The sequence below is a fragment of the Pipistrellus hanaki genome (assembly GCF_964339955.1).
Source record: "Pipistrellus hanaki genome assembly, chromosome: 1".
Taxonomy (NCBI): domain Eukaryota; kingdom Metazoa; phylum Chordata; class Mammalia; order Chiroptera; family Vespertilionidae; genus Pipistrellus; species Pipistrellus hanaki.
The window spans coordinates 22332069-22358510 of record NC_140503.1 but is presented as its reverse complement, the minus strand read 5'-3'; the positions used below and the strand labels follow the sequence as shown (position 1 = coordinate 22358510).

Below are 26442 nucleotides of genomic sequence, written 5' to 3'. Positions count from 1 at the left end.
AATATGCTAATGATATGCTAAGGCAGCTCAACCACCCACTATCACGTGCACTGACCACCAGGGGGCAAATGCTCCAACCAGTAGATTAGTTTGCTGCTGGGGTCTGGCCAGTCTGGACTGAGTGAGACAGGCCAGACACGCCCTGGAGCCCTCCCACAGACCCTTCCCAGCCACCAGACTTATCAGCCCCAATCAGGACTGGGTGAGATGGCCCTGACCAGCCCCAGTTGCCGGCCAGGTGAAGGGACCTCCCACCCCTGCACGAATCCCATGCTCTGGGCCTCTAGTATATATATAAAATCCTAATATGCAAATAGACCAAACGGCCGAACAACTGGTCACTATGACATGTGACCACCAGGAGTGTGGAACATGGTGAGCGTTGGCCACAGCAGGATGGTGGAGCAGGTGATCAGGGGTGCCAGACCAAGGCGGGCACTAGTCACTGTCATTGGGGTGAGCCTCTGGTGGTTACTGAAAATTTTTTGCTTCCATGTGTCATAGCCCCACCTGGTGCTCACACCTGCTGTTGGCGCCCACCCCACTTGCACCCACTTCTGGTGCCAGATCCACTGCTCACACCCACTGCTGGTGCCTACCCGCCCGATCGCCCCTGAGGGCTACTCCACCTCCCCATGCTCCTGAGGGGTGATTGGGGCAGCAGCTATTGTTCACACCTGCTGATGGCACCAGCCCCACTGCACCTGCTGCTGGCACCAGCCCCAATCGCTCTGCACCATCACCACATGGGAGCAGCGGCAGTGGGAGAGGGGTAGCCCTCAGGGGCGATCGGGCGGGTAGGCACCAGCAGAAAGGGGATCTGGAGCCGTGGCAGGAGGGACTGGGTGGGGGCATGGAGGATGGGCCGAGAGCTGCCCCTATGCCCACCACAGCCTCACAGCCCACAGTTCCTTTCAAGATGCACAAATTCATGCACTGGGCCCCTAGTCCTATATAATAAAAGGCTAATATGCAAAGTGACTGAATGGCAGAATGACCAGTTACTATGATGTGCACTGACCACCAGGGGGGCAGAAGCTCAATGCAGGAGCTCCCACAGGAGGAGTGCCGCTCAACCAAAAGCCAGGCTCACAGCTGGCGAGTGCAGTGGTGGTGGCAGGAGCCTCTCCTGCCTCCGCAGCAGTACTTAGGACCCCTTGGGGGACATCCTCATGGGATCCTGGGCTGTGAGAAGGTACAGGCCGGGCTGAAGGACCCCCAAGTGCACTAATCTCGTGCACTGGGCCTCTAGTAAAAAACAGACAAGAGTAGTATGATCCCTGAACTCCAAGGAACTGAAGTGTTTCAAGGCAGGGTGAGGAATGGGCTACTTCAAATGCTGCTAGTAGGTTGGATGAGAGACCATTGGAAGAGGGATGAATTGACCAGTGGTGAGGGCAAAAGCCTGCTTAAATGAGTTTAACAAAGGAAGGGAGAACAGGAACTGAAAGCACAAAGAAGATACCTTTTTTTTAAAGGATGGCTTGTGTTTTATGCTAATGAATGATCCACTAGACAAAGAAAACTGACTGTGGAGGAAACAGAGGGTAGCATTGCTAGAATAAGGAGCTGGAATGATTAGAACCTACTGGAGGAGCTGGTCTCAGCCAGCAGCGATGCATCCCTGTGTAGGAGGGAAAAGAGAGCATACAGGCATGGATGCAGGTAGGTGAGTAGATTTGGAAGTGCCACATGAGAGTTTTCTTCTGATTGAATCTACTTTTTTTCAGTGAAGTAGGAGGCAAGGTGATCAGCTGAAAGAGAGAACAAAGTAAGAAATTCTGGAGGTTTAAGAAAGAGAGGGAGGTGCCAAATAGTCATCTAAAAATAGAGTAAATGGACTAAAAAATGTAGACTGTCTTGCTTATCTTTGTATCTGCATAGCCTAGCACAGTCCCTAGCATGTTTTGGATACCAACTATGACTTGAAGCTTGAGAACCACTGGGTTTTCATGAGTACAAATTTTAAAAAACTCCAAAGGTTATTGATTTTTTTAAATCTAGAAAAGGTCTGTGACCAGGGCATGTGACATACTATTTCCTGCTTATGTCACAGGAAATAATGAAACCAGGGAATCCTCTGATTACTCTTAGGACTTTTTGTTCTTCCGGAATGTGTTATAATGTATTTCAAAAAGAAAAATAAACCAAATCCCAAAAATGCATTAATAAAATGCAAGGAAAATAAAATTTAAAGAAGAAAGGGATTGGGAATTGGGAATTAAAAAAAACCCCAAAATCCAAAAACAAACAAACAAACAAAAAACCCCAGGAAGTAATGAAAGGAAAGAGGTAGCAGCTATTATAATACTTTTAAAGAAAAGGATCCAGAATGAAAATAAGCACTAAGCACAATTTGTCATAGAGGAGAAATTTGGGAAATCTAAAATAGAGTGAACATGAGAGTATCCTGATTTAAGTGGGTCATAAGTACCATGAAATGTCTTATTCTTGAGAATTAGGTGAAATCAATATAACTATACATTATGTTTAAACCATGAATTCTCTAAAACATAACCATTTCTATAATGGCATTTAATAATCATGAAAGCATAAAAACTTGAAAACCATATTTGGCAGTACATTAACAGGACTTACTACAAAAGATATAATTTGGGGTGATTTTTATACAGTTTGACATGGTTACCCACTTCTTCCTTAATCAAAGTGACATAATAGCTTTGGGAGGAGTTCACAAACTCTCCAGGCTTAGAAGCAGGTAATAAAATGAGGGAAGCTCATTGAGTAGAAGGACAATAAGAAGTTGCAGGTATTATGGCAAATAGACAACCAAACAGCATAGTTGCTAGCTACTCAGCTCAAGCCACTGTCATCACATAGAAAGCATGCCATTTTGCCAGACCTTCTAATTCTTTTTTTAAAAAAATATTTTTTTTATTGATTTCAGAGAGAAGAAGGGAGAGGGAGAGGGAGATAGAAACATCAATGATGACAGAGAATCATTGATTGGCTGCCTCCTGCATGCCCCCTACTGGGGATCGAGCCAGCAACCTGGGCATGTGCCCTTGACCAGAATTGAACCCAGGACCCTTCAATCCACAGACCGACACTATCCATTGAGCAAACCCAGCCAGGGCCAGACCTAATTCTTAAAACAGATATCTTACTTTGTACTTGCAAGCTTCCAATGTTTGAAATACTGCAACCAATTCAATTTATAAACCATGCATAGGCCATACAACACATATTTGTGGAAAGCATTCAGACCCTTGACCTGTCGCGTGTTCTCTGCAATAAGCACTTCTTCATTAATTATAATTAAGGTATACTTGAGGAAAGCAAAGGCCAATACCTTTGAATGCGAAAACATCAATATGGTGTAGGTCAGTGGTTGGCAAACTGCAGCTCACAAGCCACAAAATACCGCATATGAGCACGCACGTACAGAAAACTTCGTGGCCCTTGCGCAGAAGTCGGTTTTCGGCTCTCAAAAGAAATTCCAATCGTTGAACTGTTGATATTTGGCTCTGTTTACTAATAAGTTTGCCGACCACTGGGCTAGGTGAAAGAACACTGCACCAGGTTTCAGAAAACGTTGGTTTCAAGGCAGGCACTGCTATTTTCTACTAACTGGGTGACCTCTTTTGAATTAATTCATTCATTTGTAAAATGCAATTTCATGAACTATACTAATTCATTGAGCTGTTGTGAGTAGCACATTGGAAAGTAGGTCAAAGCATGTCATAAATTATAAAGCTCTATATGAATACAAGTAAACGCCTGTTAAATAATAGGAAACATGTATTGGTCTCAGCCACTAGGTTCCTGGCATAGAGCTCCTAAAACCCTCGTAAATCCTTAAGTGATTAAAGCATTATGAACACCTCTTGTTCTAATATTTGGTCTTTGACCAAAGGACCCTAAAACCCTAATAAATTCTTAAGTAGTAAGAGCACTAGGAAAACCTTTTGTTATAATGAGACGACTCTGGGTGGCCTCCTGGATGAGGGCTGGTCACTAGTAAGAACAAGCCCTGATTAGAAGCTTGGAATTTCCAGCCCCACTCCCTATTGTCCAGGAAGGGGAGAGGAGCTGAAAAAGAAATAACTGATCATGCATACGTGAGAAAGTTTCCATAAATCCCAACATTACGAGGTTCAGAGAGCTTCCAGGTTGGCAAACACATACACACTAGGAGGGTGTCACACCCCAACTCCACAGGGACAGAAGCTCTTTAGCTTGGGACCCACCCAGACCTCACCCTACGTATCTCTTCATCTGGCTGTTCATCTTTATCCTTTTCAAATCCTTTGATAAACTGATAAACGTGTTTTCCTGAGTTCTGTGAGCTGCTCTGGCAAATTAATCAAACCTGAGGAAGAGATCATGGGAACCTCCAATTTGTAGCCAAACTGGACAGAAGTTGTGAGTAACCCGAGGACCTACTACTTACAATTGGCATCTGAAATAGAGGGGGAGCACCGATGTGGGACTAAGCCCTTAACATGTGTGATCTGACATCTCTAGGCCAGTGGTCGGCAAACTCATTAGTCACCAGAGCCAAATATCAACAGTACAACGATTGAAATTTCTTTTGAGAGCCAAATTTTTAAAACTTATACTTCTTCTAACGCCACTTTTTCAAAATGGACTCGCCCAGGCTGTGGTATTTTGTGGAAGAGCCACACTCAAGGGGCCAAAGAGCCGCATGTGGCTCGCGAGCAGCAGTTTCCTGACCACGGCTCTAGGCAACGTCAGAATTGAGTTAAATTGGACGACACCCAGTTGGTGTTTCAGAGAATTGCTTAGTGGGGGGAAAATTTCCACATATTTGGTGAACAGAATTGAAGTGTTTTGTGTGAATAGTAAGCAGGACACAGAAGAAAAACTCACAGGAGGCAGATTGAACTAAGTTTTTCTAATACAATGGTTTTAAAAAGAGATATAGATGGGAGGTCTAAACATTTTATATAACTATGTTCAGTCAGTTCCTCATAAAAATAGGAATATAGATTACTTAGCTCATGGGGCTCCTTAAATATACGAAAATTATGAAATTCTTTTCAAACGTTAAGTGCCCTACAATTACTTGGTAATAGAGTACTGGCCTCCTATGGCCAAAAACACAAATGAAGCTGCCTGTAATACTTCCGAAAAAGTTGAGTGTATTCCTGACTTCTGTAAAACAATGAGCAATTTGGAAAAAAATATTTCAGGTTCTCAGTTTTCCCCCTTCCCTTTTACGATGTGAGTTTACAATGGGCTAATCAGAGAGTCCGGTAACAGGCTGCAGTGTTGTTCCCTATGGCTAACGTTTCTGGAGGCCTGCGCCCATCAGCAGGTCATGGGGGAACAGGGTAGTCAGGTCCAGGTAGCAACGTGGTGAAAAGAGGAAGCAGTTCTCCTGGCCATGACTTACAAATTCAGAATCAGGGCTGATAACTCTTACGTCTACCTACTGTTATGAAAATGTTTGATGGAAACATTTCTTGATAACTGTTGTACTTGTTATCCTTGGATCCTTAAATCATACATGATATGAAGACTAAGAAAGTAAAAATTCATGAGGAACTGTACTGGATACAAACTCCCTATTAAATGTCCTATGAATTCTTCATTTTCAGCTTTTATGAAACCACAATTGGTCTAGCAAACTCAATAAACCAAGTTTCTTTCACCAGCTTATTTCTTGTAAAACTGTGAAAGTGAGTTGAATGATGGCAACCTGAAAGATTTAAAAGGCTCCAGAATAGTTTTGCATTTAAAAGTACACTTTTGGTAAGATAATGAGAGATGCTTCCCCCTGCCTGTTTTCCAAACTCTTTGAATGACTTTGTAATTTTAAAAATTGTGTATTAGAATAAAATCAGCCTGTCATAAAAATAATTCTCCCCGCAATAATATAAGAAAAAGTTCTGATAGTCACATTTGTTCATGGATGCCATTATGGGATTACTTAGCATCTTTTAAGGAAATCCCATGGGAGTCAAACTCACTAGTATGACTTAAACATCTCCAAATAAATAAAATGTTAGTTTGAACCACTAAAAAAGACTCTTTAATGCTTTAACTAATAAAAAAGTAAATTAACTAGAGATAAAGCCAAAGTTAATTACTTACTACCTTTGAAGGAGAGAGAGAATAAAAGTAAGTTTCCCAGGAGCTCTTTATTTATTAGCATCTTTTAAGGCTAAATCTTTTAAAGTTCACTTGTAAAATAATAGGAAAACAGAGTGAATGTATAGCATAGTGATTAAGAGTGTGGGCTCCAGAGTCAGATTATCTGGATTCAAATCTTAGTTTTTACCACTATTACATCTGTGAATGTAGGTGGATTGCTTAGGCTCTGTAGAACTTCACCTGAAATTTAACTTATAATAGATTGAAAAAAATAGCATTGAGTGTAAACTTTGTGATACATTTAATTTTCACTTGAATTTAATATTTCTTCCCATTTCTCTGTCAATATAGAACACTAAATAAAACCCAATTCTAAAAAATTCAACTAATATGAATAGTTTAGCAGGATAAAATTAAATTTAGCACCTAGTCTTAATAAAGAGACAATCCTTTTTTAACCTACTTTGTTTATTGGACTTTCCTAGGAATCATCAGATTTAGTATCAACAGACACAGGAAATATCATAGATGGCAACTTTCCAATTCATTAATTTCCATATGTAATCAAATCAATTGCTGTATTATAAAGATACCAAAGCTGTATTTCTTTTTTAAAAGAATTTGTCAGTGCTATACTAGGGGTGTAACTCCTTATAAAACAAGCACAAATGTGGCATCAAACTTACTTTTCCAAAGAAGCCTTTGAAGAACTTCCTTTCCTGGAGGAACAGGGGGACAAGTCGAACGCTATTATTGTATGGGCTTAATGTCCCAGGGTTTCACACCAATAAGCACATATGGAAGTTGGGTAAAGGGCAAAGTAGGAGAAGGGGAGGGAGTGAGTTTTAAAGAGTTATCCATACCAGAAGTGATATGAAAATGCAGGGAAACATACTACAGTGCCTAAGAATCCATGGAAGGAATGTGAAGAAATCAGAATCTATATTCATGCAGAGCAATTAATTATAATCTCTATTTACTTTTAGAACAGAGATTATCCAAATTTGGTAGCAGAGAAAAATATTAGGACATACTGGTTTCGTGAGATGTGCATTTTAAATTTCGTAACAGTGAATAGTAAATAGGAGATTAGTTTCATACACATTTTTCAATTGAAAAGTGGAAGTCATCAATTAAAAAATCCATTCACATTCAAATGACCACATAATCATACAGCAACACATACAATTAAATTAATGATTTAAAAAAATAAATTAATGAGTGTGCAGCAAGGGTCACTGTCAGACTTTTTCTTACTGAGTTCAAGGTGTCACTTGGAGAATCCTTATGCAATAGGATTAATCTGTATGTGTGCTGATCAATTCCACAGCAATCATGGGGAAATAATAAATATTGGAAACACAGAATAAATCTTCTATAAAGAACACAGGCTAATGATTTCACTGGAGCAGAGAAAACAAGCATATGAGAACAAAACCACAACTGTGGACCACAACTGAAATTTAAGGATTAGGGTTTTGTGTTTTTTTTTAAATGTTACTGTTTTAGAAAAAGAACTTGCATTGACAGTTATAAGTATATAATCCTGAAACTATATACATGAGACAAAAATAGCTGCTTATGGTCTCAGCACCAATTTTTAAGTATATACAAACTTTAAAACTGACCACCATTTAAAATCTGAATTTATGCAAAGATGGATTCGAATTCGCCCAAGCTAGCTTAAGTTTCTTTACATTTTCTAGATTTTGTTGAATTATAATTTAAGCCTTTACTTTTTATGATCAGTTTTTAATGATGGACAAATATCTAGAAAAAGACAACTTTCTAAAATTTGACTCTCAGACAATTTATAAAGTCTTTCAAACACAGTTTGCTTGCTCCCTAAGTTTTGAAAATGATAAGTAGTATCAAATATTTCTATAAATGTTTTAAACTTAAGCTAAAAAAATAATGAAGTATTTGGGGTAGTTATCACAAGACTGACATTTTATCTCTGCTGCCAAGTTTGATGACCTTAGTTTTGTTAGACTGTGAGCAACCATCAGCTTTTAAGGATGCAGCCAAAGTTAACAGATTCACCATTCTTAAGGATAGTGAGGTAAGGGAAAGAGATTCATTAATATTTAATTTAGCTTCCAGAAAAGCACTTGTTAAACATGGAGTCTGACTTCTTTTTATAAAAGATCTCAGGTGTTAATGAAAAAAGTTTACGTGCAAAATGCATAAAAAGATAGTTATTAGAGAATATATTTTTTAAACAATTAAGTTATGATTCTTTTACCTGCTAAAACAAAAAAATATATTATGAAAAAATATGTCAAATAGTGAATAAAAAAAAATCAACATATTAGAAACTGATAGTATAATGAAACTAGTCTAAAACCAAGACAGAGGGAGACACATTTACAGAGACAATGGGAAGAAAAGACCTTTTAAATGGAAGGGCACTTTGGATTACTGTCAAGCAATATAATCAAAGACCTGATAGATTTTTTACGGAATAGATTGATAAATTACATTACTCGTCATCTAGCACTATGACATAAAAACACTGAAAATGAACAATAGATTATCCATAGACAAATCCCATACAATCTAAATCTCTAAGTGATTAATTTGTGAAATTATATCACAAAGTAAATGAGTTAAAAATAGCTATTAACTAACTTTATGTACACAAAGTAAAAAACAAAACATGTTTAGGCTCTGAGAAGCATGTTTAAAATACTATTTTATTTTAGTATCTCTTCATTTGAGAATGTTAAGTTTGCAAATAACTTCTAATTGAAGTTAAAATAATCCTAAATGTTAAAGAGCTACTTCAAGAAAAAAGAAAACTACAATTAATTTAAAAAAAAAAGAAAAAAGAAAACTATACTTGCAAACTATCCTGCTTCCTTAATTTCCCATAAATTTAAAAAGCACCAGAAGGTTAGATTTTTATTTTAAAGATCATTTAGGTGATAAGTTTAAGATGACTGTTTTGCCACTTAACTGGTACAGCTAAGCTATATCATTCTTCAAATTTTAAGTACCTGACATTCAAACTAGATATGTTATTTTTCTTTAATCTTTAGATTGTACACTTTTATATTTGCTTGTGTTTATTTGAAATTCTATGAGGAAGCTTTATGATCTATAAAAGTAAACAGAAACACCTCAAGAGATATAACTTTTGGCATAACATAAGCATCTGGTATATTTGATTACAGATGTTTGTTAGGATCAATGTTAGGGAGAGAGGTGATTAGAATTTCTGCATAGCAAAAATATGAAAAGAAGACAAAGTCATAAATTTTTGTAATTAATATGATCTAAGAAGAACAACAAACTGAAGACTTTCAACTTTTTGCAACCTTCTCAGTACAGTGTTAGAGTATTTACACAAGGGGGAAGACTGAGTACAATAAATAGGAAATCGACATCAGTTAACTAAAACTTTCATCTTGTCTTTTAAAATTACATGTTCCCTATGTAAAATTATAAACAGCATTTGCTACAAGTCTCCTGGATAGGGTTGGTCTGAAAATTTTCAAAGAATTTCTTGAATGGAAAGTTCAGAAATGGCCCGGCTCAGTGGTTGAGCATGACCTATGAAGCACGAGGTCATGGTTTGATCCCAGGTTAGGGCACATGCCTGGGTTGTAGGCTTGATCCCCTGTAAGGGGTGTGTAGGAGGCAGCCAATCAATGATTCTATCTTATCATTGATGTTTTTATCTCTCTCTCCTTCTCATTTCCTCTCTCCAAAAACCAATTAAAAAATCTTAAAAACAAATACCACAGGGAAATAAGGGTCTTTTAGAGTTATGTAAAAGGATTTAAAAACATGAAATGTAATTATGGTTATGGTGATTATTATGAGATTCAATTTGACCACATATTGAGGACTGAATTGTTTTCTATATATTCATTCCAGAAATATATTTTGAGTGGCTACTGTGTGCCAGACACTGTTTTAAGTATAGGTATAATTTTTTTGTGTGACAAATTTGGTTCCTATTTCTGGTGAAAATAAAAACTCACTAAATTTTATAATCTAAATAGTCCTGCACTCAAATAATCATGCTTATAGTTTATCATCTTCTTGGTTAAGAAAATAAAAAGGAAAAATAAAATAAAAACATTCACTCAACTCAAAAATTAGTTTTAAAACTCAATGGTAAATAGTGACTATCTCTGGGATTGCAAGAGATTTTATGTACTGTTTTTGTTGATTTGTATTTTAAATAATAAAATTTACTACCTATATAATAAACAGATGTTTCTATTTTAAAATAAGGGTTTTCTCTTTTTTTCCATCACCATCTATCCCTCCATCTCCACTCAACTCACTCCCCCTATCCCCTGCAATCACCACCTGTTGTCTACGTCCATGACTTCTCTCCCTCTTTTTTTTTCATTATTACTCAATCCCTCCACCCTCCCAGCCCACCTCTACCTCCCAGGCAGCTTGCTCTCCCATCTATGAATCTGCCTTTATTTTGCTTGTTAGTTCAGTTTGCTCCTTAGATTCCACTCATGAGTAAAATCATATGGTACTTGTCTTTCTCTGACTTGCTTTTTAAAAAACCTAAGACAGTTAAGAGGGTTAACTACTCGAAACTACTCACTAAACAACTTAATACCTTCTGGTCAAATTTAAACCATCCTTAGATTTTCCTCATTTAGAAAGTGAACCTGAAGCTGTACTCTGAGTTAAAAGACTTTCTAAAGGTTCATTCCACAGTGACCTTCTAACTGTAAGCTATAGAAGTTATAAGACAGAGGGGGTTGGAGGGAGCCAATGGGGAGAGGGGGGAAGGGAAACATACGTAATACTTTCAACAATAAAGAATTATTTTAAAAACAAAGTTATAAGACTTTAATAACTACTTATAGTTTGTTTCAGGTCCATCTAGTCTGTTCACCGATTTGTCTATTGCTTTCAGTCAGTAGTTTATATGATGTTTTAAATGCTCTTTAGCTGTAGCTGGTTTGGCTCAGTGGATAGAGCATCGGCCTTTGGACTGAAGGGCCCTGGGTTCAATTCTGATCAAGGGCACGTAACTTGGTTGCAGGCTCCTCCCTAGCAGGGCTCTGCTCAGAGCATGTGCAGAAGGCAACCGATGTGTTTCTCTCACAACGATAATTCTGTCTTTCCGTTTCTCTTCCATTCTCTCTAAAATCAATGGCAAAATAACCTCCAGTGAGGATTAAAAAAAATAATTAAAAATAATTCCTTAAACAACTGTAAGACAAATCATTGCAGAACATTCAACTGTTCTGCCGAAACTGGTTTGGCTCAGTGCATAGAGCATCAGCCTGCGGACTGGAAGGTCCCAGGTTCAATTCCAGTCAAGGGCATGTACCTTGGTTGCGGGCACATCCCCATTAGGGGGTGTGCAGGAGGCAGCTGATCGATGTTTCTCTCTCATCATTAATGTTTCTAACTTTCTATCCCTCTCCCTTCCTCTCTGTAAAAAAAAAAAAAAAAAATCAATAAAATATATTAAAAAAACAAAACTTCTTAGCTAAACATCTTATTTTTTCTAGTGAACTTAAAATTCTGTTAAAGAGATTGAATTTATATTTCTTGAAAAATTACATTTTCTGAAGCTGTATTTAACTGAGAAATATATATTCAGGTGGACATAGAAAGTCTATAAATTATAGTTTCATGTACCATAACACATGGATATAAGTCTCTTTAATATTATGGTAATAGGAGAGCACAGAAAGACTAGGAAGGGCTTCAATCATTTAAGAATTTAAATGACCAAAATCTAAGTCTAAGGTAAAGGGTATGTAAACATACCCTTTGCCTCCTGCATGCACCTGTGGTAATCTGAGGTAAAGATATGTGTATAGTATATATTGTATCTGCATTGATTTTTTTTATTTTAGTTCTTTGCATAGTATAATCAGTTATTTTTCTCTTCCTTTTCCTTCTACAACAGATTCAGGCATTTCTTCCAAGATATAATTCATTTCTCTGAATACTTGCTCCCTTGATTTTATATCTTTTATATTGAGGAATTATTAAAAAAAAAAAAAAAAAAAAGGTCCTACAGAATGTATCAAGAAGCAGAAAAGTTTTGATTATTAAGTAAACTGAAAAAAAGCACTCATTAGTAGCCAAACTCAAGGCAGCCCACTATACCAGCAAATCCAAAGCAACAAGTATTTAATGCTATATGGGGCAAAGGCATGCTTAAAGCTTTAAGAGCAAGGGCTGAGGGTGGAGGAGGCCAAACACTGGAGAGGAGGAGGTTGTGAAGAGGGCTGTCAGAGTTTATGAAACATTCTTCAAATCTATCCAAAATATGAAATAAACACTTTAATCTGAACCTTTATGAACTCTGATCCCATTTTCTCCTTTTATTAAATATACAGGCAGGTGCCTAGGATGTGTTCTATGGCATAACAGGAGAGAAAACATTATTTATCAAATATGCTGAAGTTTGTGCAAGAAGCAGAGTGATATATTATGTTTGAGGGGTATACAAAAGGAAATTTGGGAGTAGCAGTCCAATTAATAAGTCCTTCTAACACAGATATCTCCATCTTCTATTTTTTCCTAAAAAGCCGATCATGGGTCACTAAAATTTATGAGCAAAATCTTTTACGAGAATATTTACAGCATATGGACCAATACTGGCAACCATCAAATACATACAGCTTTCAATCTTTTTACAGCATCCTCACAGATGTGCATTCCTCTTGATTCATCAACTTCTACATGGCCAAGGTACTGTAAATAGAAGAAAAAAGTTAGGGCTTTTGCTATGTTTACTGAGTAGTTCCCTGCCCCTTAATTCCAAATTAAGTATCAATAGAAACTGGAAACTGTCATTCTGGGAAGCATTTTTCTCTGCAGCATTTGCGATCTTACTTCTGGCATGCAGTCAGTTTGCTACAAATAAACTTATAAAAAATTCTCTACATGTTTGGATAGTCTCTACATTGACACAGTAAATATGCATTATATATAGTTCTAAGATGAAAGAGTATAATCTCTTTAAGGCAAATCTGAATCATATAAAATCCAAGAAGATATACAATCAAGTCCTGAATAGCGACCTTTTAGTAAAGACAACCGCATATACAACAGTGCTTAAATAAGATTAAAACGGAGCTGAAGAATTCTTATTGCCAAGTGACATCTAGCTGTCTTAACATCCTAATGCAACACATTACACAAATACCACTGTGCTATAACTGCCTCCAGAATTCAGGGCAGGAATAGACTGTATGGGTTTGCAGCCTGGCAGCTGTAGGGGAACACATTTTTGTCACCCCAGAATATCTCTCTGGCATAAGGATTATTTTAGGCTGGCAATTTTAAGTAACAGCATTCCATGGAGAAGCTCTGAAATCCAAGCAGAAGTTATTCTTTGGAGACCTTTCCCTTTGTAAGGGAACTCTCCATTTCGAAGGGTGTCTCCCTGCTACCCCTGGAAGAGAAGAATAAACTTATCTCTAGAAACTTATTAATTCTGAAGACAAAAGATTTTTTTTTTTTGAAGACAAAAGATTTAAATCCGCTAACAACCTTACCCATTTATAGTGTTTTTTTCCCTCCCTTAATCGACACCCCACCTGCAACACCTTCATCTGTCTTCAGCTGAAGATGGTATTTAAGTAGTGCTAGCTTTAACAATTTTGGCTCAATAAGAGATAGCATGAGCTTTAAGACATATTCCACATTTAGTCATCTTTGTTTATCTCTTTTTTACTATTAAATTGGGGGGAAAAAATAATTTAATATTACAGGCTGTTAAAAATGTGATGTTTGGCCGGGACCAGTTTGGCTCAATGGATAGAGCGTCGGCTTGGGGACTGAAGGGTCCCAGGTTCGATTCCGGTCAAGGGCATGTACCTTGGTTGCGGGCATATCCCCAGTAGGGGGTGTGCAAGAGGCAGCTGATCGATGACTCTCTCTCATCGATGTTTCTGGCTCTCTATCTCTCTCCCTTCCTCTCTGTACAAAATCAATAAAATATATTAAAAAAAAAAAAATGTGATGTTTGGCCAAAACCGGTTTGGCTCAGTGGTAGAGCGTAGGTCTGCGGACTGAAAGGTCCCAGGTTCGATTCCGGTCAGGGGCATGTACAGTGGTTGTGGGCACATCCCCGGCAGGGGGTGTGCAGGAGGCAGCTGGTCAATGTTTCTCTCTCATTGACGTTTCTAGCTCTCTATCCCTCTTCCTTCCTCTCTGTGGAAAATCAATAAAATAGTTTGTGAGGCACGATAGTAAAAAGCTAGGACAATTCTTTGGCAAGTGGAATAGAGAAAGCAAGTCGATGGCTGAACAAACTGGCTAAGCAATTTACAGCAGATACAGGTCACCAGGGTGGAAAGCCCCAGGTGCCTAGCCACAGGCAGAACTGGTGCTGGATCTTCCACCCAGGGCGGCCTTTTCTTCCACAGCTGGTCATTCGGTCCAAACCCTCCTGACCTTTCCTCCCTAGAGATATCTAGGCCTCAGTTATATTTTCAGCTCCAGGCCAAGAAAAGCAGCAAAACCAGGCAGGTGACTCCAAGACCAGTAATGACTCCATGCCCTGGCACTGACCAATCAGTGGAGACCACAACCCTAAGAGGGCACACCTGGAAAGTGATGAATATTCTATTGAGATCTCCCCTAAGACCACCCTAAACTCCCAGCCTTTAAAACCCTCAAGACAAAGGTCCCAGCACACTTCTCCGTAGGCCACGCCTTTCCCTTTCTCCTCCTGGAGCTGTCCGGGGCTAATCCTCTGACCCGGTTTCCAAGGTCCCTTTTTGCTGACTCTCCCGTGAGCTGACAGCAGCCCCGCCTGTGCTAACTTCTTTCCCCTGAGAGCCAAAGCAGCCCCGCCTAGTCTTCTGTCCTAAGCCCTTCCTTGTTTCACTGTCCTCAGCTTTAATAAATGTACTTTCACCATCACCTGGATTTGTGTTGTGACATCTTTCCTGTACAAAGGTAAGGACCCACACACCACCAGTCTGCCCAAGGCAGCCCGCTCTGGGCTTGGGCCCTGTCCAGTAAGATGTGGTGGTTCTGTCAACTAGTTCTAGATGGTTAGATCGGACTCACACCCAGAAATAATAGAGTACTTTGTCACTGAATACTACTGTTTCATCAGTCAGATGCTACAGTGACAGGCATATTACACTCAAATTCTGGAAAGCTGTATTTTTCTGTTTATAAGTTAGTGATGAATGAACTTTTAAATTAACTCTAGTTGAATTAAGCTTTAGAAAGTATTTCTTCATGTTCAGTTGACATGTTGCTTTTTTCAAAGCCCAATAGTATATTCTTAATTTCTTGGTCCAAGGAAAAAAGAAAATTAAATACTGGGAAAGAATATAACCTCAGCAACTGAGCAGTCTGCATCACTGTTCTGACATTTTAAGAAATTCTGATATCTTCATTCTTGGCATATGTACTGTCTGTTTTTTTTAATTTTTAATTTTTTAATTAATCCTCAGCTGAGGATATTTTCCCATTGATTTTTAGAGAGTGGAAGGGAGGGGAGAAGAAAGAGAAACTATGATAAGAGACACATCAATCGGTTGCTTCCCACATGTGTCCCGCCTGGGATCAAACCTACAATCTAGGTATGGGTCCTTGACCAGGAATTGAACCAATCGCAGCTGTGCAGGCCGATGCTCCAACCAACTGAACAACACTGGCCAGGGCTAATTTGTTATTATTATTTTTAATATATATATATATATTTTTTTAAAATATATTTTATTGATTTTGTACAGAGAGGAAGGGAGAGAGATAGAGAGTTAGAAACATCGATGAGAGTGTCATCAATCAGCTGCCTCTTGCACACCCCCTACTGGGGATATGCCCGCAACCAAGGTACATGCCCTTGACCCGAATCGAACCCGGGACCTTTCAGTCCCCAAGCCGACGTTCTATCCATTGAGCCAAACCGGTTTCGGCCTTTAATATATATTTTTAATTGATATCAGAGAGGACGGGAGAGGGAGAGGTAGAAACATCAATGAGCCCTAACCGGTTTGGCTCAGTGGATAGAGCGTCAGCCTGCAGACTAAAGGATCTCCGGTGCGATTCTGGTCAGGGGCACATGCCCAGGTTGCAGCTCGATCCCCAGTGGGGGGCTTGGAGGAGGCAGTCAATCAATTATTCTATCCCATCATTGGTGTTTCTCTCTCCCCATTCCTCTCTGAAACCAATAGAAGATTAAAAAAAAACACACAAAAAAACAAAACAAAAAGCCCACAAACATCGATGAGAATCATTGATTGGCTGCATTCTACACAACCCCTACTGGGGATTGAGCCCACAGCCCAGGCATGTGCCCATCAGCTTCCAAATTCCTTCTTAACTTCTGGTAACTGAAGATATCTGTATTGAATGGCTGCTGTATTTTAAGAGAAAAACTTAGTTTGAAAATGTATTCAGCATTTCTAGATATTTATATTGGTAGTATTTCTATGTTAGGTTATTCTACATTCTGCCAGAATCAGAAGACCCATATATTTTCTAACTAAACTAAGTGGTTTTTCTATCTATTGATTTTAGTATATCTTATAAGTAGCCTAAAACCCTGCAATTTCCTATCCTTTGAAACATTTTTTTGGTTGATTCTCTTCGGTTTTTCATATAGATATCATCTGCAGAAACAATCGCAGCAAAAAATGTATTGATTTCCCACATTTACAGTTTTTATTTATTTTCGTATATAAAGATGATTGCCAATTCTAAATGTGTTGAATAAAGCAACCTCTTCTTCCTCCTAAATTCAATCTAAATGTTTAATCATTCTGCATGACGTTTTTGATCCGCCCCACACAGGGCAGTCAGAGCCTGGACGGTAGTTAGCGCAGCAGACAGAGCCCGGACAGCAGGGCTTGGAGGCTTCCTTAGCACAGAGGCGGCGGGAACACCCCCAGGCCCAGCAGACAGAGCCAGGACAGCAGGGCTTGGGGGCTTCCTTAGCATGGCAGTGGTGGGGAAGTCCTCAGACATGGCAGACAGAGCCCAGACAGCAGGGTTTGGGGGCTTCCTTAGTGTGTCGGCGAAGCCCCAGGGCCTGGCAGACAGAGCACACTGCAGGACATTGGGGCTTCCTTTCCATGGCACATGGCGAGGCAGGCAGAGTGGAGAGCAGGGCATGGGGGCTTCATCTCCATGGCTGCAGCAAAACCTCCAGGCCCACAAAGAGCAGAGAACCATGGGGAGTGGGCCTAAGCCCTCAGTAGGACATCCCCTGAGAGCTCCTAGATTGTAGAGGGTGCAGGTTGGGCTGAGGGCCCCCCGTGCACGAATTTCGTGCACTGGGCATCTAGTCTATAGTAATCTATAATAATAAAAGTGTAATATGCAAATTGATCAAATGACCAAACAGCAGAACGACAGTGCAGACGACCACACTATGACAGGCACTGGCGCCAGGTCAGCCAATTCGGGTGTGATACAATTGGTCAGGGAGCCCTGCCACTGCCCCATGATCACCCTGCAGAAGGAGGCCCAGGCCACCCTCTGCATGGCAATTGATAGAGGGGAGGGAGGCTCTGCAATAGATTGCCCCAAAGAGGGAGGCCCAGGCCACCAGCTGGCCAGGCAATTGATAGGGGGGAGGGAGGACCAGGCCACCGGCCAGCGATGCCATGGCAGGTATGCGGGGCCAGCCAGCAATCGCCCTCAGAGAGAGGCCCAGGCCAGCCAAGCAATCACACCCACTCCTGTGGCCTGCAGAGGGAGGAGAACAGTAGCAGGGGAGGGGGGCACAATGCCGCACAGATGGCAAGCAGTGGCAACAGTGGGGGTAGGTCTAGCTGCCAGCAGCTGGGGGAGGGAAAGCCCCAATTGGCGTGATCACTGGCCAGGCCTAGGGACCCTAATGAGAGGTCCCAAATTGCGAGAGGGCACAGGTCAGGATAAGGGACCTCTCCCCCCTACACCCCTCCCCCCCGTGCACAAATTTCATACACTGGGCCTCTAGTCTATATATATATATATATATATATATATATATATATATATATATATATATATATATATATATATATATATAATATAAATATAAATATAAATATAAATATAAATATAAATATATATAAATAAAAGTCTAAGCAACCGGCCAACTGTTTGACCGACTGACCAGTAGGTATGATGCACACCGACCACCAGGGGGCAGATGCTCCAATGCAGGAGCTGCAGAGCTGTGGTGACTTGGCAGCTGCAGTTCTCGGGTGACACACCCAGAACCAGAGAGGAGGGAGCTTGATTCCAGGCTGCATCACCTGAGAATCACCCTCTCACAATCTGGGACCCCTTGGGGAATGTTGGAGAGCTGGTTTTGGCCTAATCCCCGCAGGCCAGGCCAAAGGACCCCCCTGGTGCATGAATCCGTGCATCGGGCCTCTAGTTTAAATATAAAGAGAAAAATCACCAATTTTAACCTGTTTTATTAAATCTATTACTGAAGCAGAATATGAAGATATTAGTTTTGTGAGGGACTTCACATATAATACACTGCCCATTCTTTCTACACATACATTTATAGAAACGTGATCTTTTACCTTAACTGGGAAGCTACATTTTCCGGTACGAACCCCTTCTTCATCTGTTTGCCACTGATGTGGGCGACTGGCCTCTGGAATATAAACATCTTTCTTTCTCCTAAAACTTTGCCGTAGTTTGTTCATTTTAATTTTTACAACCTGCAGACATAGTTAAAGAAATATGAAAAATTATTACCTTCTCATGTATTTACATTTTGGTTTGCAATATTAATGAAAAACTAATGTACCAAAGTAAAGATTTTGGTTTGGGGGGAAATGAGCAATTATTATACTTCCTTTGATACTAAGTTCAAACAAATCATTTCACATTTTGAAGACAATTAGAATACTAATCTTGTAAAAACAATAATAACCTTTTAGGATTTGTACAGATTTTTTTTTGTTTTTTTGTTGTTTGTTTTTTCATTTTTATTTATTTATTTATTTTCCTATCTTTTTTAATTAAGGTATTATATGTGTACATATCTTTCCATTACCCCCGATTTGCACAGATGTTATCCTGAGACTTTAATTATAATAACTTAATGAATATATCCCTATTGGTCTACCTCTCAAATCCATTCTGACTCCTAAAAATGAAAATTTGTACATGTAGGCCAAACTATAAACTGTTAAAAATTTCTGAAAACTTTTATACTTATTAGGAAAAAAATTCAGTCTAAAACATTGAAATATGAGGACTTTTTTGGCTTACTATTGAAGACACTAAGCAAAGCGGGGATTACAGTCACCATTTTATAGAAAGGTGTTTTACAAAAAGGAATAAAATAAGGTTTCTTTTAAATATGTTTAAAGAAAAAGTTCTACTAGGATAAAATTATTCTAAAGAAGAAATTTCTTACAAGCAATATGATATCAGAATGTACTTTCATATCTATAATCATTACAGATATGAACGTAGCCCAAGAGAATCACTCATCAGTTGCCTCCTCATGCCCCTCTACTGAGATCGAGCATGAGTTAATGAAGTAGCCCAAGTCTCATCATTAACTCTGTAAGTTAAAAAATATTAAACTATAGTCAGTTTTTTGTTTTGTTATTGAAAGAGGCACTTCTCTACTGCTTTTCTAGGTGCAACAGAAATCACAAAACTGAGAGAAGGAAGGAAGACCTAACTGATAATAACAGAACATTCAAGAACCAATGAATAGCCCTAACCGGTTTGGCTCAGTGGATGGAACGTTGGCCTGTGCACTGAAGGGTCCAAGGTTCAATTCCGGTCAAGGGCATATCCCCAGTGGCAGGTATGCAGGAGGCAGCTGATGTTTCTCTCTCATCGATGTTTCTAATTCTCTATCCCTCTCCTTTCCTCTCTGTAAAAAATCAATAAAATATATATTTTTTTAAAGAAGGAGAAAAAAAAAAAAAAAGAACCAATGAATAAACATAATGAGTGTCCCTTTACAGAGCAAATCAAAATCTAAAATCAATACCTCCAGCCCTAGCCGGTTTGGCTCAGTGAATAGAGTGTCAGCCTGCAGACTCAGGGTCCTGGGTTCAATTTTGGTCAAGGACATATCCCCGGGTTGCGGGCTCGATCCCCAGTATGGGGTGTGCAGGAGACAGCCAATCAATGATTCTCTCTCATCATTGATATTTCTACTCTCTCTCCTCCCTTCATCTCTGAAATCAATAAAAATATTTTTTAAAAATAAAATAAAAAATAAAATCAATAACTCCAATTTTTTTATTAAGTTGCACTGCTCATTATTTGAAGCACCTCACAGACTAAAAGAAATCTTAACTTGAGAAAATGAGTGACAAAGCTATATAAATGAAACATCCTCTTTGTCAGAAGTGTTAAATAGCAAGAGATTGAACATTGATTCCCATGTGACACCACTGAAAGACTTGAAAATCAAAGTTTGCATTCTGTGGAAAGTCATTTTGTATTTTAAAATGCATAATGCCACAGGAGAACTATTATCAAATTAGCTATTTTACACAGACAAGTCAATCTTACCACATATCTTCTCAAAAGGTAAAAAGTCTGACAGATAAATGGCAATGTAAAAAAAACCTCTGGATTTTTAAAAAATAAATTTATTATTTATCAATTAAAAACTGATTCACAGAGTTCAGGAGATAGATGTTAAATAATCAAAGGGCTGGACAAAAGGTAGTCTAATCCTCTGCCTTGAAGTAGATCACTCATTTCTAAACTAAGATAAATGAGAGTCTACTTGAACAGACTCCAAAAAGAATTACATAAGCTTCCTTGATTATACATCCTGTTATACTCTTTCATATCACATTTTAAAAATATATAAAAATACAAGAAAATGAAAAACACCCATATCCCTTGCTCAAATTGGCACTCTAAGAATCTTGTGACTACATGAATCCTTTCTTCTTAATTTTTTTTCTCTTAGCAAAACAGACTACCCTCCTACAGAGTTAGTCAGGCCAGACACCCAAGAGGCATCACTGCAATCACCCTTTCTCTGACCAGTGACCCCACTGATGTTACCTCCTCAGTATATCTTTAATTGATCCCCCAACCACCACCACATGAGTTCCACTAGCCTTAGACATTTTTGCTTAAATTATTTCAAAAGCCTTTCACTTAATGGTCTTTTTGCTTCCAAGATAAGTCCATTCCACTTTGTCCTCCTGACTACTGCCAGAGTGCTTTCTAAAACAAATCTGACCACGCAATTACTCTGCTTAAAATTTCAATTGCTTCACTCCACTTTGAAGCCCAAATTCCTAAGCAGGCCAAACACAGTCCTTTTCATTTGGTTTCACTCACCAATCTTTTCAGCAGTCCCCATTCACATGCTAAGCTCCAGCCATACTAAAGTACAAGTCTCCAAACAAGGCAGGCCCTCTTTCAGAACTTTCGTATATGTTCCTCCCGTGCCTAGAAAGACCTTCCCCTGTTTGCCTCTGGTATAAGTCTAATCATCATCTTTTAAAGTCAGTTCAGGAGTCTTCAAGGAAGCTAGCATTTTTTTCTGACAAGCCCCTACCTGGCCTGGGGTAGGTCCTTCCATTTCATATGATTCCCATGAACACCTACTGCTTACTTCTATTACTGTATTCACCAAATCTTTTAGCAACTTTCTATTTCCTTAGTAGTAGACTATATTTTGTTTGAATAGTACCCCTACATCCTAACACAGTGCCTGTCATATATATGACAAAAGGTAGTTCAATCCTCTGCCTTTAAGTAGATCACTCATTCTGTACTATAAAGTTGAAGAAACTAAAAGATAAAATAGACCTCCATCAAATTAGATGGTATTTACTAGGTAGGGTAGATGTAGACATAGAAGACCAGGGAATCATCAGTGTTGGAAGACACTGCAGAGGGAATAGCAGGCCAACTTCCCATTGACAAAGAAACCACTTTGACAACTTCCCTTAAAGAAAAATATCTAGCTGAAACCGGTTTGGCTCAGTGGATAGAGCATTGGCCTGCATACTGAAAGGTCTCAGGTTCAATTCCGGTCAAGGGCATGCACCTTGCTTGCAGGCACATTCCTGGTAGGGGTATGCAGGAGGCGGCTGGTCGATGTTTCTCTCTCATCTATGTTTCTAGCTCTCTATCCCTCTCCCTTCCTCTCTGTAAAAAATCAATAAAATATATTTTTAAATATATATATATACACACACACACACACACACACACATCCTATATTCCAATTATGATTTCCCATCATACTTTTTTTAAAAATTCTTTATTGTTTAAAGTATTATATAAGTCTCCCCTTTCCCCCACTGACCTCTCCCCTGCAGCCCCCACCCTCCAGAACATGCCCTCACCCCACTACTGTCTGTGTCCATTGCTTATGCCCATATGCATGCATATAAGTCCTGATCTCTTACCCCCTTCAACCCCTGCCTTCTCTCATAGGTTGGACTGTCCAATGCTTCTCTGAGTCTGGATCTATTTTGGTTCATCAGTTTGTATTGTTCATTATATTCCACAAATGAGATGATGAGATATTTATCTTTCTCTGACTGGCTTATTTTGCTTAGCATAATGCTCTCCAGTTCCATCAATGCTGTTGCAAATGGTAAGAATTTCTTCTTTTTAACCGCAGCATAGTATTCCATTGTGTAATGTACCACAGTTTTCTAATCCACTCACCTGTTGATGGGCACTTAGACTGTTTCCAAACCTTAGCTATTGTAAATTGTGCTGCTATGAACATAGGGGTGCATATATCCTTTCTGATTAGTGTTTCTGTTTTCTTTGGATATATTCCTAGATGTGGAATTACTGGGTCAAATGGAAGTTCCATTTCCCCATCATACTTCTAAGTCTTGCTCTTTTACTCAAATTTCTATATGTGAGCACACTGATGTTGCCTCAAATACATTTATTTAAAGTTAAATCATCACCTTTTACCTCCCATCCCTTAAGTCCTCTCCCTCTGACCCAACCTGTTTGGGTCAGTAAAAATTGTTTCAATGTTTGCTATGTGCTGCTCCCTACTGTTAATGCTGATGGGTAGAGAAATCCATAAGACAACTTAACTTGCCTTCTTGCTTTTAGGTGACTACCTCCCCTCATAAAATGTTGATTTCTGCACACTATAGTATAGTGACTATAATAATAGCACTATACAGAGTATGTTCTGGAAGCACAGTCTAGGTTCAGGTTACATTTACTCAGCAAGCACATGAAACTTGTGGCCGGCGGACTGCATGCATGCTGCTGGTGAGTTTGACATGCTTGCTCTAGCGAATATTGACTTAGCTAAGTTTTAAAGGAAGAACAAAAGTTAGACACATACATTGGGGAGTGGGAAGGAAAAGATAATTCAGATAGAGGCAACACCATCAACAAAAGCACAAATGAAGGAAATCAAACACTAGGCAGCAATGCAAGAAGAGAAGCACAGAAATGAGGTTGAAGGATCGGGTCTTGATTTTTATCCTATGACAATCAGAAGTCACTAAAACACACCAGTGACACAGTCAGATTAGATTAGATTACTCGGGTGTCAGTGTGGAAAACAAATCTGAAGGGGAAAGGGCAGCAGATGAGTTGGGAGACTTTTAAAATAGTTGGGGCAAGTTATGACAACAAACTGAATGAACTAGGGCAGTGGTGGTAGGAGAACAGGGAGATTTTAGGAAAGTTTAGAAAATAAGAGTAGCAGTGAGAATTAAGTAAAATCCCAGGATAAGACTATAAACCAATAATCAGCTTCACTGTTTGCTTGGGGACATTCTTATGAACTAATTTATCTGGGCGAACAATGTATACATCAGGGCAAACAGCCCTCCTGGCAGGACAATAGATTGCTTCAAGACTCTTTCCTTGTTGTGTCTACTAATTCTAAATACTATGTCCATCCCAAGCAGTTCTCCACTTTGAAGCTCCTGCCTTAAACCATGTGAGTCCATATTTAAAGACCCGAGAAATACCCTTTCCTAACTTCTACCTACCAGACTCTGTCAAAATGGCTTTCTCCCTTGCTGCCGTCAGTTTAATAAATTCAGCTTTGCTTTGGCCAGCAGAATTCTTTGTGGGAAAAGCCAATACAGTAGGTCCTCGGGTTATGTCAGAGATCAGTTCCTGCGGGCACAATGTAATGTGATTTTTGCCATAAGTGGGAACCCACCTCTGTAAGTACCTAATTCACTCACATGGCGCACATACACAGCGGTAATGTAGTCAAACAGGGTTATGTCAGAGATCAGTTCCTGCGGGCACAACGTAATGTGATTTTTGCCATAAGTGGGAACCCACCTCTGTAAGTACCTAATTCACTCACATGGCGCACATACACAGCGGTAATGTAGTCAAACAGTAAAAAAATTAAAAGAAAGATAATTCCTGACATTTACTTGTGGTAAATACAGTAAATAGTAAAAAACATAAAGCACATATGTACATCCGTCGAAATGGTGAAACTTTTTAAAAAAAATAAATAAATGGGAGATGGCGATGTAACCACAAAACGACATGCGTCGATTCCCATGTAACCAGAGGACTGTCTGTAGCAGGAACTGATGACTGATTATGAAAGGTGAGGAAGAGGGCAAAATCCAAATATGAATTTTAGTTTTAGTCCTCAGCAAACTGAATAGATGAGTTCAGCAAACTGAACTGCTGAATTTGAGTGCTTAATAATAAAACTTCCAGGTGGAGAGAGGTATAAGCTTGAAGTTTAAGAAAGGGTAAGGGCCACCATAGTTAGTCATTATAAATAAAATCTTTCTTGTGATGATCTCTTACTACTATTCTCCTCTTCGTTCTTAATAGGAGTTATGATACAGTAAATAGAATTAAGCCAAACACACTAAAAAATAAATAGGTGCAGCCCTAGCTGATTTAGCTCAGTGGATAGAGTGTTGGTCAGCAGACCAGAAGGTCCCGGGTTTGATTCTGGTCAAAAGTACTGGTTCCTTCCTGGTCCAGGTGCATCAGGAGGCAACCAATAAATGTGTTTCTGTCACATCAATGTTCCTCTCTGTCTTTCCCTCTCTCCAAAAAAATCAATGGAAAAATATACTTGGGTGAGGATTAAAAAAATATTATAATATTTAAAAATCAATAAAAAGGTATACCAGGTATAACGGTTAATAATGCAGATTTTTTCAATAGATGGAGTTACACATATATATTTTTAATTTTTTATTAAATTATTATCTTTGGAGTTACACATATTTTGATTTATATGCAATTTTATATGTATGCTATTTTGTTGTATTGACAATAAGCTTCAAAACTTCATATGTTAAATTTGCTAAAGGTGTTAACATCATAGGTATTTTTATGCTTAAAAATGTTGAATTTCATGCCAAAAAAAGCATTTGCAGGAAGTTTTAATTTATTACTTTATTTTGAAGAAAAAGTTATCATATACTTCGGGAAGCTTATAGTGAACATGCTCCATCTCAAGATACTTGTGAACGCTGGTTTAAATGCTTTAAAAGTGAGGATTTCTATGTGAAAGACAAAGAATATCCAAGTCAACCAATAAAGTTTGAAGACCAACAATTACAAGCATTATTGGAGAGAGGATCCAAGATGGCTGCTCGGGTAGACACCTAGCCGCAACAGCACACAACAATTTCAATGGAATACAACTACAATGTTGAGTAGACATCGCCCAGAGCTACAGGTAGTCGACTGACTGAAAATTCTACAACAAGAAGGAAAGAGAAGACCAGAAGGAAAATCAGAGGAGCTGAAAAAAAGCCTAAGGTAGGGAGACATGCTGCGCGCTCGCTCGCACGCACACACGCACGCCCGGAGAGGTCGCAGCCGGAGAGGAGGAGAGGGCTGGGTGCTGCCTGGCGTTCCCTAGCCTGGGCTGAACCCCCGAACAGGCAGCGCTGAGCCCCAGTTATGAGCCAGACCCTGGGGACCCAGGATCCGGCGGGGGAGACGGGGCTGTGAGGCGAAATCCCAAGCGAGCAGCGAAAAGCAGGGCCCCTGGAGTCGCGCACACATTGCGCGCAGAGGACTGAATGTTGACTCTGATGCTGGATTACCCTAGCGGGAAGAAACAAAGCCTCTGGCGGCGCTGAGCCTCAGTCCGGACTGCTCTGAACCCCAGTCCTGGACCAGACCCTGGGGACCCAGGCTTGGGCAGGGGGAGACGGGGCTGTGAGGCGGAATCCCAGGGGAGTGGCGAAAAGCGGAGCCCCCAGAGTCGCAAGCACTGTGTGCAGAGGACAGTCTGTTGACTCTGATCCTGGACTCCCCTAGCGGGAAGGAGAAAAAAAAAAAAAAGCTCCAGACTGGAGGAATGCGACAGGGAGCAGGAGCCCCTGCCGGACACCTGCCAGCCGGGCGCCAGCAGGGAGCCAGGCGACGGGGCCCCCAGGTGGGGGAGGTGCCCCTGAGCCTTTGACCTCTGAGTGCGGGCAACGGAGCCAAGGCCGGGGGCTGCTTCCTGGG

The 26442-nt window shown here is 39.7% G+C and overlaps 1 protein-coding gene across 8 annotated transcripts in view; it reads right to left on the bottom strand.

The window, feature by feature from the left end:
• Positions 1-26442, bottom strand: part of NUMB (NUMB endocytic adaptor protein) — a 119056-nt gene that overhangs the window by 30776 nt on the left and 61838 nt on the right. For 5 of the 8 annotated variants that reach the window (XM_084892828.1, XM_084892823.1, XM_084892827.1 and 2 more), the window contains 3 exons: positions 18573-18713; positions 12703-12777; positions 6768-6800 (listed from right to left, as the gene is read on the bottom strand). In XM_084892828.1, coding sequence (XP_084748954.1) covers positions 6768-6800; positions 12703-12777; positions 18573-18698 — 234 coding nt within the window. In that variant the 5' untranslated portion in view covers positions 18699-18713. The remainder of the gene's footprint in view (positions 1-6767; positions 6801-12702; positions 12778-18572; positions 18714-26442) is intronic. The other 3 variants (XM_084892826.1, XM_084892829.1, XM_084892830.1) reach the window with 1 other exon arrangement.